The sequence below is a fragment of the Oncorhynchus keta genome, unplaced genomic scaffold (genome assembly GCF_023373465.1).
Source record: "Oncorhynchus keta strain PuntledgeMale-10-30-2019 unplaced genomic scaffold, Oket_V2 Un_contig_7372_pilon_pilon, whole genome shotgun sequence".
Classification (NCBI taxonomy): Eukaryota; Metazoa; Chordata; class Actinopteri; order Salmoniformes; family Salmonidae; genus Oncorhynchus; species Oncorhynchus keta.
The window spans coordinates 9,668-22,527 of NW_026289416.1; the positions used below are offsets into that span (position 1 = coordinate 9,668).

Consider the following 12,860-nt stretch of genomic DNA (forward strand, 5'->3'; position numbering starts at 1 on the left):
ATAATCCAGGTCCTCTTGGCCTGCTGCAACACACACACAAACTTCTTTAGGTTCGCTCAATCACAGAAACGCTCTCTCCCACTTTGTGTCTGTCTTTCACTATTGCAAAGACTTTGGGGAAATGTTTGACAGGCTCACTGCGTCAGAGGTGCAACACCGGTTATTACACCCCAGGAAATCCTGTTAGCAGAGAGGGGTGTGGCCTCATTCTCCTGGACTCCACTTCCTTAATGTTTCACAATACGGAAAAGTGGGATGAAGGAAAGAAGATGAGGCGACCAGGATAGGAATCCATTTGAGATGCATAAAAAATAACTTCCTCCCACCTGATTTTATATACACAATGAGACGGGGGGGTTATAGTAACACCGGGAGTAGGATGACTTTAACCACAGACACTGCTCTAAGGTCAGTTTTACATCTTTACCCCTACTGGTTAAGGTTAGGCTTGGTGGACTGTAAACGGATCCTAGATCTGTGCCTATAAGGACAGCCTCTACCTGGAGCATAAGTCTAGCAGACACACAGCGCATAGCAGTTAATAGAACATCACATGACAACAGGACACATTGACATGGGAGAACGCACTACCCATTGGTTTAAAGGATGCAGGGAAGATGTGTGTTCAACTAGACTTGTTTGCAGCAAAGTCTTTTCTACAAACCGTGCTTGTGGAATGATTTCAAAGAATGTAAATGCTAAAACATCAATGACTGAGTTTATGATTGTGGCATTGCATCAACAATGTTTCTTTAATATTGACAGTTAAGACTTGGAAAGAGTCACTTTTAATTAACTACCTTGTGTTATCACACAGATGCTAACGTTTGATGCGGAAATACCAGTTAAATAGAAACATTGTTGTAGTACACACGTCTGTTACTATGGCCATCAAGGTAAAGGGACCCTCCTATACAGTGGCTGTTCCATGGAATTAGAATGAGTAGAAGGAACATTCCAGTTCAAAGCCACAGTCCATATTGGGTGGACTGGCTGCCATATTGGGAAAGTTTAATACATATTTGATACTATTCTGCTACAATAAGAGCAAATGTGTGATTCAACATACTATATGAATTTAAAACTATGTCCGTCCGTTCTAGCCCTTCTATTCCTATGGGCTAGTCAACACTCACAGAGCTTCATCCACAGTCAGTCCACAGTAGTGGGAATTCTACTGGAGTTACATAATACTGTCAACATTGTGCTGTTCCAACCATCAGTAATTATATATACAAATATACAGATACAACATACAAATGCATACTGACTGGGTTATTACAATGAGACCTACAAAAAAAAAGCACAAGAGTAGAAAGTCTGTGGGCTATTGCAGGTGAGGCTGTTGCAGCCACTACTCGTACAGAACATCTGTTTTCAGACACCCCTAACACACACACACACACACACTCCTATCACAACTCTAACACGCAAACCTCACAGGCCACATTGTGTGCACGAGTGTTGCAAAATAAATGGACACATACAGTATATATTATTCAATCATTTGGTACGCACCGCTCACGTGCTTGAACGAGCGTCTGCATGAGCGTCTGCATAGCCACACGCTAAAATAGAACTTGGTTCTATTTGAGACGCTCCACGGACTGCAAGTCCCCTCCTGATTGAATATCAGGAAGATACAGACCCACGTGGATGCTTGACAAACACAGGAGGAGAGATTAATTAAATATAACAAAACTAAGTAGGTTTTCATTTTTTATCTGTGGATTAATCGTCAGAGTAGAGGAACAAGACTTTGTATGACTCCGGGTCAAAATGTTAAAGTTAGAAGACCATATGCATGTCAGGTAAAATATCAACCCAATGTGCATCTCCCAGGACTAACTAGCAGTCTCAACAGCTAGCTAGCTAAATGTCCATGAATGTTTCGACCTGCCTCCAAATTAATATCGTTGGTTTTGATATTTCAACCTGCGTGTCACGATCGCGTCTGGTGTGGATGTACAAAATCATCATGCGCGCAATGGCACATGCATTCGCACGCACGTGGCCGGTGTTGTCAGCATTACCTATCACAACCCTAACACACATACCTATCACAACCCTAACACACACACACACCACAACACACTCCTATCGCAACCCTAACACACACACACCACAACACACTCCTATCACAACCCTAACACACACACACACACACACACACACACACACACCACAACACACTCCTATCGCAACCCTAACACACACACACTCCTATCGCAACCCTAACACACACACACACACACACACTCCTATCACACACACTCCTATCACAACCCTAACACATTCCTATCACAACCCTAACACAGTTATAAATAAATTAACACAACCTTTTAACAAAGCTATCAAAAACAAAGCGTCAAAAAATCCTCCTACAAATTTTCTCTTGTTCTTTTGTATGTCTACAACAATGTTGATTCCATGATATGTACAGCACTAGAAAATAATTGAATCATAATGCACACTTTCTACAGACATGAAATGGTACTGTGGTAGTCCACGTGGTGGGAGAAGGGACAGGGGGCACAATGTGTGCCTATTGACTAAGTCTCTGAGGGGTGGGGATAGAGAGGTGAGTGGGTGGGGTCACAGAGAGGAAGTGGTGGAGTCAACAATTTCTCTCCCATTACACACAGTCGGTACATACTGGGCACTCACTGATGTGTGTGTGTGTGAGAGAGAGAGAGAGAGAGAGAGAGAGAGAGAGAGAGAGAGAGAAAATGGGAAGAAAAATATGGAGGAATTTAGTTAAATTATAACTCGGCAACATAAACAAACCATGCACAGTGGTCAGTGTCTATGACCGTAACTGAACCATACCGTGTGAAGCGCATGTGGTGGCAGGACCACTGACACTGAAGCGGTTGATATTGAGGCGGAGACTGGTGACGTTCTTCTGTGGTTGAAACATGATGATGTGAACCTTGGGAGCGAACATACAGCCCAACACCACGAAACCACTGAGACTGACAGAGATACACATGGTGGTGGTCTGGACCTGTAGAGGGAAACAGATCGCATGGTAACTCCATTGGAACAGAGGAGCAGAGGAAGGAAGGATTATTTTTGTGGACATATGCATGAACACACACAAAAGCACACATGCGCGTGATCCTGCTTCACACACACCCTACCTGACTAATCACAAAGTCAGATTAATGAGACCACAGGAGCGGTTTATTTTTTCCACAGCCTAGGGCTGTGTGTGTTTGTGTGTGTGTGTGTGTACCATGCTCTCACCCTGTAGTCACTGGATGTGACGTAGAATATGGGCAGGAAGGCTAGCCAGATGATACAGGTTGTGTACATGGTAAATCCTATGAATTTAGCCTCATTGAAGTTCTCTGGACACTTCCTGGTCTTGAAGGCATAACTAGATCAGATAAAGGACACGAAAAGAAAGACTAAATAATCCTTCAAGTCAAAAGATAAACAGAATAATACATCTTGAGAAGTACACACACACACACACACACCACCTACACGGTACACAGGATGACCAGGAGCACGTCATATACTAGTGACAGCAGCATGCTGGAGTCACGGACGTTACACTTCAGGATCACTGTCTGCCGTCGCTCCGGTAACGTAAATCTCCTGGTACCAGGAACCTCCAGCAGCAACCACACAGACACCATCACTAACTGGACCGATATCAGACTGAGACAGATAAACACCTGGGGAGAGGAGGGCAAGGGGGAAGGGGACACCATCAGACAGAGGAACACCATCATCTGAGCTATAACTTCCGTCCCTACCTTCCTCCCCTCCCCTTCCCTCTATCCCTGTTTGATTGACAGCTAGGATGACCTCTGACCTGAGAGGTGGGGCTTATGAAGCGAGGCCTTGTGGTCCCGCCCCCGTCCTTTACCCCGCTGAAGATCCGGGCGATCCGATTGGTCTTAGTGAGCAGGGCTGAGTAGCAGACAGCGAATGAGGTGCTTAGGCCGAGGCGTCGCATGGCGCAGATAGTAGGAGAGGGCTTGGCCAGGAAGAGGAAGGTGAGGGAGTAGGACATGAAGACACCCAGCAGCAGGATGTAACACAACTCTCTGCCTGACGCCTTCACCAGGGGCGTGTTGTTGTGTCTCACAAACACCCAGAACACCAGAGATGTACAGAGGAACCTGCAGAGGGAGAGTAAATCAGTTTCAGTTGATTTTATTGAATCCCTTAATTCGACTAGAATTTGTACGAGGCCTAAACAAAAGCCTGTACTTTACACCTATGCCTTTTGTATGTCTTTGATCGGGTTCAAGTCCGGGCTCTGGCTGGGCCACTCAAGGCCATTCAGAGACTTGTCCTGAAGCCACTCCTGCGGTGTGTTGGCTGTGTGCTTAGGGTCGTTATCCTGTTGGTAGGTGAACCTTCACCCCATTCTGAGGTCCTTAGCGCTCTGGAGCAGTTTTCGTCAAGGATCTCTCTGTAATTTACCCCGTGTCCATCTTTCCCTCAATCCTGACTAGTCTCCCAGTCCCTGCTGCTGAAAAACACCCCCAGAACATGATGCGCCTACCACCATGCTTCACCGTAGGGATGGTGCCAGGTTTCTTTCAGACATGAGGCTTGCCATTTTTTTTTTTTTTGTGAATTTCACCCTTTTTCGTGGTATCAAATTGTTAGTAGTTACTATCTTGTCTCATCGCAACGACTCCCGTACGGCTCGGGAGAGATGAAGTTCGAAAGTTATGCGTCCTCCGAAACACAACCCAACCAAGCCGCACTGCTTCTTAACACAGTGCGCATCTAACCCAGAAGCCAGCCGCACCAATGTGTCGGAGGAAACACTGTGCACCTGGCGACCTTGGTTAGCATGCACTGCGCCGGCCCGCCACAGGAGTTGCTGGTGCACCTGGAAAAAATTAAATCTTGGTTTCATCAGACTTGAGAAGGGTTAGCCAAGGCCCTTCTCCCCCAATTGCTCAGTTTGGACAGCTCTAGGAATAGTTTTGGTGGTTCCAAACTTCTTCCATTTAAGAATGATGGAGGCCACTGTGTTCTTTGGGACCTTCAATGCTGAAGACATTTTTTGGTACCGTTCCCCAGACCTGTGCCTCGACACAATCCTGTCTCAGAGCTCTACAGACAATTCCTTTAACCTCATGGCTTGGTTTTTGCTCTGACATGCACTGTCAGCTGTGGGAACTTATATAGGCAGGTGTGTACCTTTCCAAATCATGTCCAATCCATTGAATTTACCACAGGTGGTTTTCCAATCAAGTTGTAGAAATATCTCAAGGATGATCAATGGAAACAGGATGCACCTGAGCTCAATTTCAAGTCTCATAACAAACGGTCTGAACACTTACGTAAATCAGGCATGTTTTATAAATTTGCAAAAAGTTCGAAAAACCAGTTTTTCGCTTTGTCATTATGGGGTATTGTGTGTAGATTGATGGTGATACAAATATATATATATATTTTATAGAATAAGGCTGTAACTTAACCAAATGTGTAAAAGGGAATGGGTCTGAATGCACTATATATATATATACCAACTGGTGATACTTATCCCTCTTCCTCTCCTCTAAAGTCTAAAGTCTCACCCGACAATGGCGATGCTGATGGGTCCGATGGCCCAGGCGTCCTCCCACATGATGTAGTCCTCGGGCAGGTCATAGCAGAAAGTGAGGTCTTCACTGGGCCACTGGCCGGGGGCGCAGGGCGAACAGGTGAACTCATCAGCTAGGTACTCATGAGCCTCACATGCAGTACAGATCCAACAACAGTACTCTCCTACAAGATACAGGTATAAAACATATGCATTAACTTAGGCAGAGTTTATGTTAGAAAAGGAAACTAGGTTGTTTACATGAACGCCAGCTAAAATTATTTCATTCTCCAAAACAAATTACATGAAAACTTCTATTAGTGCTGTCACTAGATCGCAGTGAGCAGCCTGCTCAATGCCCTATGTGTGTGTGTGTGTGTGTGTGTGTGTGTGTGTGTGTGTGTGTGTGTGTGTGTGTGTGTGTGTGTGTGTGTGTGTGTGTGTGTGTGTGTCTGTGTGTGTTCCTCACCAGCCTGCATCTTCTTCATCTCATTGCGGGCACATGGGTCACTGCACTGGGATGGGGCACCACCTCCCTTGGCCAGCGAATCAGGTCACTGCTCAGGCTCAGAGTCTCCGCCCACTCACCGATGGGCACGTAGCCATAGCGATCAGCGTTGCGCTGGTAACTGAAGATGTTGTAACGTCCCATCCCGTCGCCATAGGGATCAAACTTCACCACAGTCTCACTGCCGAGAGGAGAGAAGGGAGCTGAGAGGGAGATAAGGATAAGGGGAAAGAGAAAGAGACAGTGAGAAAGAGAGAGGAGGGGTGGAAGGGTGAAAGAGAATGGTAGGGTATGAGAGGAGAGAGATCGGAAGAGAAGATAAGAAACAGAATGGAACGAGTATCAGGATTTCATTTCATTTGAAGTCGATTTGAAGAAAGCAGTGTCACAGAGGAGTGTAATGAATTCCAAGACATAAATTACATACAAAGCCAGTCGAAGTGACAAAGTGAGAATGTAGCAAGTGTATCTAGTGGTTTAAACGTGTGTTACAGCATCTCACTGAGGTCAATATACTGTACACAGCAACATAACTGCAGAGAGTAAGAGTGTTACACCAGTGTTAACTAACCTGGTTTGAATCCTTGGGGAGCTAACACAAGTCTTCAGGTTTCAGGAAAGGTTACTCATCTCCTCACTACAAGATAAAACATGACCTCTGAGGGATGCTTAAACATAGCTGAGACTGTGTTATATATAGACCCTGTGTTATATATAGACACTGTGTTTTATATAGACACTGTTTTTTATATAGACCCTGTGTTTTATATAGACCCTGTGTTTTATATAGACACTGTGTTTTATATAGACCCTGTGTTTTATATAGACACTGTGTTTTATATAGACACTGTGTTTTATATAGACCCTGTGTTTTATATAGACACTGTGTTTTATATAGACCCTGTGTTTTATATAGACACTGTGTTTTATATAGACACTGTGTTTTATGTAGACCATGTGTTATATATAGACCCTGTGTTTTTATATAGACCCTGTGTTTTATATAGACACTGTGTTATATATAGATGCTGTGTTTTACAGACACTGTGTTTTATATATAAACACTGTGTTATATATAGACCCTGTGTAATATATAGACCGTGTTTTATATAGACCCTGTGTTATATATAGACCCTGTGTTATATATAGACCCTGTGTTTTATATAGACATTGTGTTTTATATAGACCCTGTGTTTTATATAGACCCTGTGTTATATATAGACACTGTGTTTTATATAGACACTGTGTTTTAAATAGACCCTGTGTTTTATATAGACATTGTGTTTTATATAGACACTGTGTTTTATAAAGACACTGTGTTTTATGTAGACCCTGTGTTATATATAGACCCTGTGTTATATATAGACCCTGTGTTATATATAGACCCTGTGTTTTATATAGACACTGTGTTATATATAGACCCTGTGTTTTATATCAATCCTGTGACACTTTTATATATACACTGTGTTATATATAGACCCTCTGTTTCATGTAGACATTGTGTTTTATATATAGACCCTGTGTTTTATATAGACCCTGTGTTTTATATATAGACCGTGTTTTATATAGACCCTGTGTTAAATATAGACCCTGTGTTAAATATAGACCCTGTGTTTTATATAGACCCTGTGTTAAATATAGACCCTGTGTTAAATATAGACCCTGTGTTTATATATAGACCCTGTGTTTTATAGACACTGTGTTATATATAGATCCTGTGTTTTATATAGACCCTGTGTTATATATAGACCCTGTGTTATATATAGACCCTGTGTTTTATATAGACCCTGTGTTTTATATAGACAGGATCAGGATCAGGTCATATAATGACTACCATCTACTGTACACGTGGTATTCTAGAGGAGACAAGGGTCAGGTGATTTTAATTCAAATATATTCTTAATTTAACCAGTCAATTCAGTTAAGAACAAATTCTTATTTACACTGAAGTTCTACCCCGCCAAATCTGGACTACGCCGGCCAATTGTGCGCGCCCTATGTGACTCCCAATCACAGCTGGATGTGACACAGCCTGGGTCCGAACCAGGGACTGTAGTGATACCTCTTGCACTGAGATGCAGTGCCTTAGATGACTGCGTCACTTGGTAGGTTAAGCCTATCCCTGGGTTATGCATGTATGTTGGTAACATGCATCCCTCATCCTGCTCTTGTCCTTTTACACTTATAAGATCGGATCAAAATCAGTTCCCAATACATCTTTTAATTGTCTACATCTGTCCGAAAATGTGGGCACCACCAGAATAAGGACATACAGTGCATTCGAAAGTACTAAAGTCCCTTCCACATTTTAATACGTTCCACCCATATTCTAAAATGGATGAAATCATTTTTCCTCATCAATCTACACACAATACCCCATAATGACAAAGCAAAAACAAGTTTTTAGACATTTTTGCAAATGTATATACATAAGCATTCAGACCCTTTACTCAGTACTTTGTTGAAGCACCTTCGCAGCAATTTCAGCCTCGAGTCTTCTTGGGCATGACGCCACAAGCTTGGCATACCTGTATTTGGAGAGTTTCTCCCATTCTTCTCTGCAGATCCTCTCAAGCTCTGTCAGGATGGATGGGAGCATCGCTGCACAGCTATTTTCAGGTCTCTCCAGAGATGTTCCATTGTTCAAGTCCGGGCTCTGGCTGGGCCACTCAAGGCCCTTGTCCCGAAGCCACCCTCCTGCGTTGTCTTGGCTGTGTGCTCAGGGTCATTGTCCTGTTGAAGGTGAACCTTTGCCCCAGTCTGAGGGGTCCTGAGCACTCTGGAACAGTTTTCATCAAGGATATTCTGTACTTTGCTCTATTCATCTTTCCCACAATCCTGACTAGTCTCCCAGTCCCTGCCACTGAAAAACATACCAATAACATGATGCTGCCACCATCATGCTTCAACGTAGGGATGGTGCCAGGGTTACTCCAGACATGACACTTGGCATCAGGCCAAAGACTTCAATCTTGGTTTCATCAGACCAGAGAATATTGTTTCTAATGGTCTGAGAGTTCTTTAGCTGCCTTTCATCAAACTCCAAGATGGCTGTCATGTGCTTTAACTGAGGAGTGGCTTCTTTCTGGACATTCTAACACAAAGGCGTAATTGGTGGAGAGCTGCAGAGATGGTTGTCCTTCTGGAAGGTTCTCCTCTCTTCACAGAGGTACTCTGGACGTCTGTCAGAGTGACCATTGGGTTCTTGGTCCCCTTCCTGACCAAGGCCCTTGTCCCCCGATTTCTCCGTTTGGCTGAGCTGCCAGGTCTAAGAAGAGTCTTAGTTGTTCCTAACTTCCTCCATTTAAGAATAATGGAAGCTCCTGGGTTCTTGCGGACATTCAATGCTGCTACTGCAGAAATGTTTTGGTACCCTTCCCCAGATCTGTGTCTTGACACAATCCTGTCTCGGAGCACTACGGACAATTCATTTGACCTCATGGCTTGGTTTTTGCTCTGACATGCACTGTCAACTGTGATATAGACAGGTGTGTTCCTTTCAAAATCATGTCCAATCAATTTAATTTACCACAGGTGGACTTCAATAAAGTTGTAGAAACAACTCAAGGATGATAAATGGAAACAGGATGCACCTGAGCTCAATTTCGAGTCTCATAGCAAAGGGTCTGAATACTTCTGTAAATATGGTATTTCTGTTTTTTAATCTTAATACATTTTCAAAAAATAAATAAAAACCTGTTTTCGCTTTGTCATTGTGGGGTATTGTTTGTAGATTGCTGAGAAAAAAAAAGTATTTTATCAATTTAAGAATAAGGCTGTAGCGTTACAAAATGTGGGAAAAGTCAAGGCATCTGAATCATTTCCAAATGGAAGCATGATAGCACCAGGTATAAACAGGGCTTCTGTGTTGGTAGGCTCTTTTAGGACCTTTGTGGCAGATACGCTGACTGAGACTAAAGCTGATATTGTTGTGTGTGAGTGTGTGTTTGTGTGCTGACTAGGACTAGAAGAAGAATGGAGTGTCAGACCAGAGAGGTTATGAAATCCATTTATCACAAAGACAACCTACTTCTCTTCCCCACTCCTTTTATGCCTCTTTCCATCTCCCTCTCTCTCTCCCTCATTCTCTCTCCTGCTCTGTCTCTCTCTGCTTTAGGATATTGGGAGTGTTTAGGCTTCTTCCAGAGATAAACATTAAATGATTTAAACAAGGTAAAGCTGATAAGATAGTCCATATCTATATAATAAAGCAAAATAGCCACATGCACGCACACACACATTCACACACACATTCACACACACACTTGCTGACAGTCAATACATAACTGCATAACACTGTAAGATACAAACACTGCAACACTGCAAGATTAGTTGTTTTTTATCGCTTTGGTACTATTTTCACAACAATGTGGTGAATTGCCAAAACTCTGAGTACAAAACTCATGCGGACGTGTTTTTAGAGCTCTCGGCTTAACTTCTTTTAATCTCTTATTTTTCATCCTCGAAACACGAACAGCAAATTTTCTTGAACAATTTCAGGCGTATCTACAATCATTATGAATCGACATAAACATAGTCCTCCTAAAACAAGAAGAACATCTCACATCAACAACGTGGTCCAGGCTAGTCTGTCACGCCTGCTCTCGCTCTTCGTCCCCTGGCGCTCGAGGTGCCAGGATCCCCAGCATTACGCACTCAAGCCACCATCAGTACGCACACCTGCCTTCCCCTGTCACGCGCATCAGCGATCAATGGACTCACATGGACTCAATTCCTTGTGTAATTACCTTACCTATATCTGTCTCTTCCCAAACTCTGTTCCCTGATTCGGGATTAATTGTCTCATGTCCGTGTTACCCGTGTTCCGACGCTGTTCCTGTCTTGTTTCCTTGTCTGTTCCCGAATAATTGTCAGGCTCCCCGTACCTGCTTCTGCTGTCCGGCGTCCGCCCTTACATAGGCTAGTTAGCCCTGCTAATTCAGCCAGCTACACTAACCCAGTTAGCCCTGCTAATTCAGCCAGCTACACTAACCCAGTTAGCCCTGCTAATTCAGCCAGCTACACTAACCCAGTTAGCCCTGCTAATTCAGCCAGCTACACTAACCCAGTTAGCCCTGCTAATTCAGCCAGCTACACTAACCCAGTTAGCCCTGCTAATTCAGCCAGCTACACTAACCCAGTTAGCCCCGCTAATTCAGCCAGCTACACTAACCCAGTTAGCCCCGCTAATTCAGCCAGCTACACTAACCCAGTTAGCCCCGCTAATTCAGCCAGCTACACTAACCCAGTTAGCCCTGCTAATTCAGCCAGCTACACTAACCCAGTTAGCCCTGCTAATTCAGCCAGCCAGCTACACTAACCCAGTTAGCCCTGCTAATTCAGCCAGCTACACTAACCCAGTTAGCCCTGCTAATTCAGCCAGCTACACTAACCCAGTTAGCCCCGCAAGCTCCTCACACCACGAGTCCGACATGAAAATCAACAATGTAGACGACAAAAACATTTTCCACCAAACTCGAAGGTGACCTAACATGGATTGGTGAGGTTAAACGTGACCTTCAAGCCTACTCTACACGCTTGGACGAAGCAGAGGAATGCATTAGCACGGTGGTCACTGTCAAAACAACGACAGAAAAGTTGAAAGTTGACCTTACTTCAAAACTGAACTTGCTCAAGAACAACCAGAGGAGGTCTAATTTGAAACGGGTTAATCTACCTGAAAAAGTGGAAAATAGTGACCCAGTTGCATTTCTCGAGAGATTGCTATTTATACTGATAGCCTCCTTCCTGGTGAAGTCACAATGTCAGGGAATTTTAATTGCACTCTTGATCCTCATCTAGATCGCTCCTCTGGTTTAGACACCTCCCACTCGTAGAGTAGAACGAGATTACCTTGGAGGAATCAGAACCCGAGTAAAAGGGATTATTCAGGTTACTCGTCGAAATGTAAATCATATTCTAGTATAGACTACTTATATGTTTCTTGCTCATTGATTCCCAATGTAGCAGGAAGTACAGTGCCTTGCGAAAAGTATTCGGCCCCCTTGAACTTTGCAACCTTTGCCACATTTCAGGCTTCAAACATAAAGATATAAAACTGTATTTTTTGTGAAGAATCAACAACAAGTGGGACACAATCATGAAGTGGAACGACATTTATTGATATTTCAAACTTTTTAACAAATCAAAAACTGAAAAATTGGGCGTGCAAAATTATTCAGCCCCTTAAGTTAATAGTTTGTAGCGCTCACCTTTGCTGCGATTTACAGCTGTAAGTCGCTTGGGGTATGTCTCTATCAGTTTTGCACATCGAGAGGCTGACATTTTTTCCCATTCCTCCTTGCAAAACAGTTCGAGCTCAGTGAGGCTGGATGGAGTGCATATAGATGTTTATTTTACATTGAACACTAACCAAACTTCAGCAAGTACCAGATGGGAGGCTTTCTAAAGCATATATTAGGGGAAAATTATACGTTTGTCACGCCCTGACCTTAGAGAGCTTTCTATGTCTCTATTTTGGTTTGGTCAGGTGTGATTTGGGTGGGCATTCTATGTTCCTTTTTCTATGTTTTGTATTTCTTTGTTTTGGTTGGTATGGTTCTCAATCAGGGACAGCTGACTATCGTTGTCTCTGATTGGGAACCATACTTAGATAGCTTTTTCCCACCTATGTTTTGTGGGTAGTTGTTTTCTGTTTAGTGTTCTGCACCTGACAGGACTGTTTCTGGTTTTGTTTATTCACTTTGTTATTTTTGTTCTAGTGTTCAGTTTAATAAAATCATGAACACTTACCACGCTGCGCTTTGGTCCAATTCTTCCTCATCACACAAC

General features: G+C 43.3%; 1 protein-coding gene across 1 annotated transcript; it reads right to left on the minus strand.

Moving 5' to 3' along the window:
• Nucleotides 1–356: 356 nt before the first annotated feature.
• On the minus strand, nucleotides 357–6,271 carry LOC118371317 (metabotropic glutamate receptor 3-like; the record flags this gene model as incomplete). The annotated part of the gene is made up of 7 exons (XM_052511734.1): nucleotides 357–2,666; nucleotides 2,830–3,007; nucleotides 3,250–3,382; nucleotides 3,493–3,686; nucleotides 3,827–4,136; nucleotides 5,556–5,745; nucleotides 6,149–6,271. Coding segments are annotated over 7 exons (1,199 nt in total), but the record flags the coding sequence as incomplete, so codon positions are not given.
• Between the last annotated feature and the right edge of the window lie 6,589 nt (nucleotides 6,272–12,860).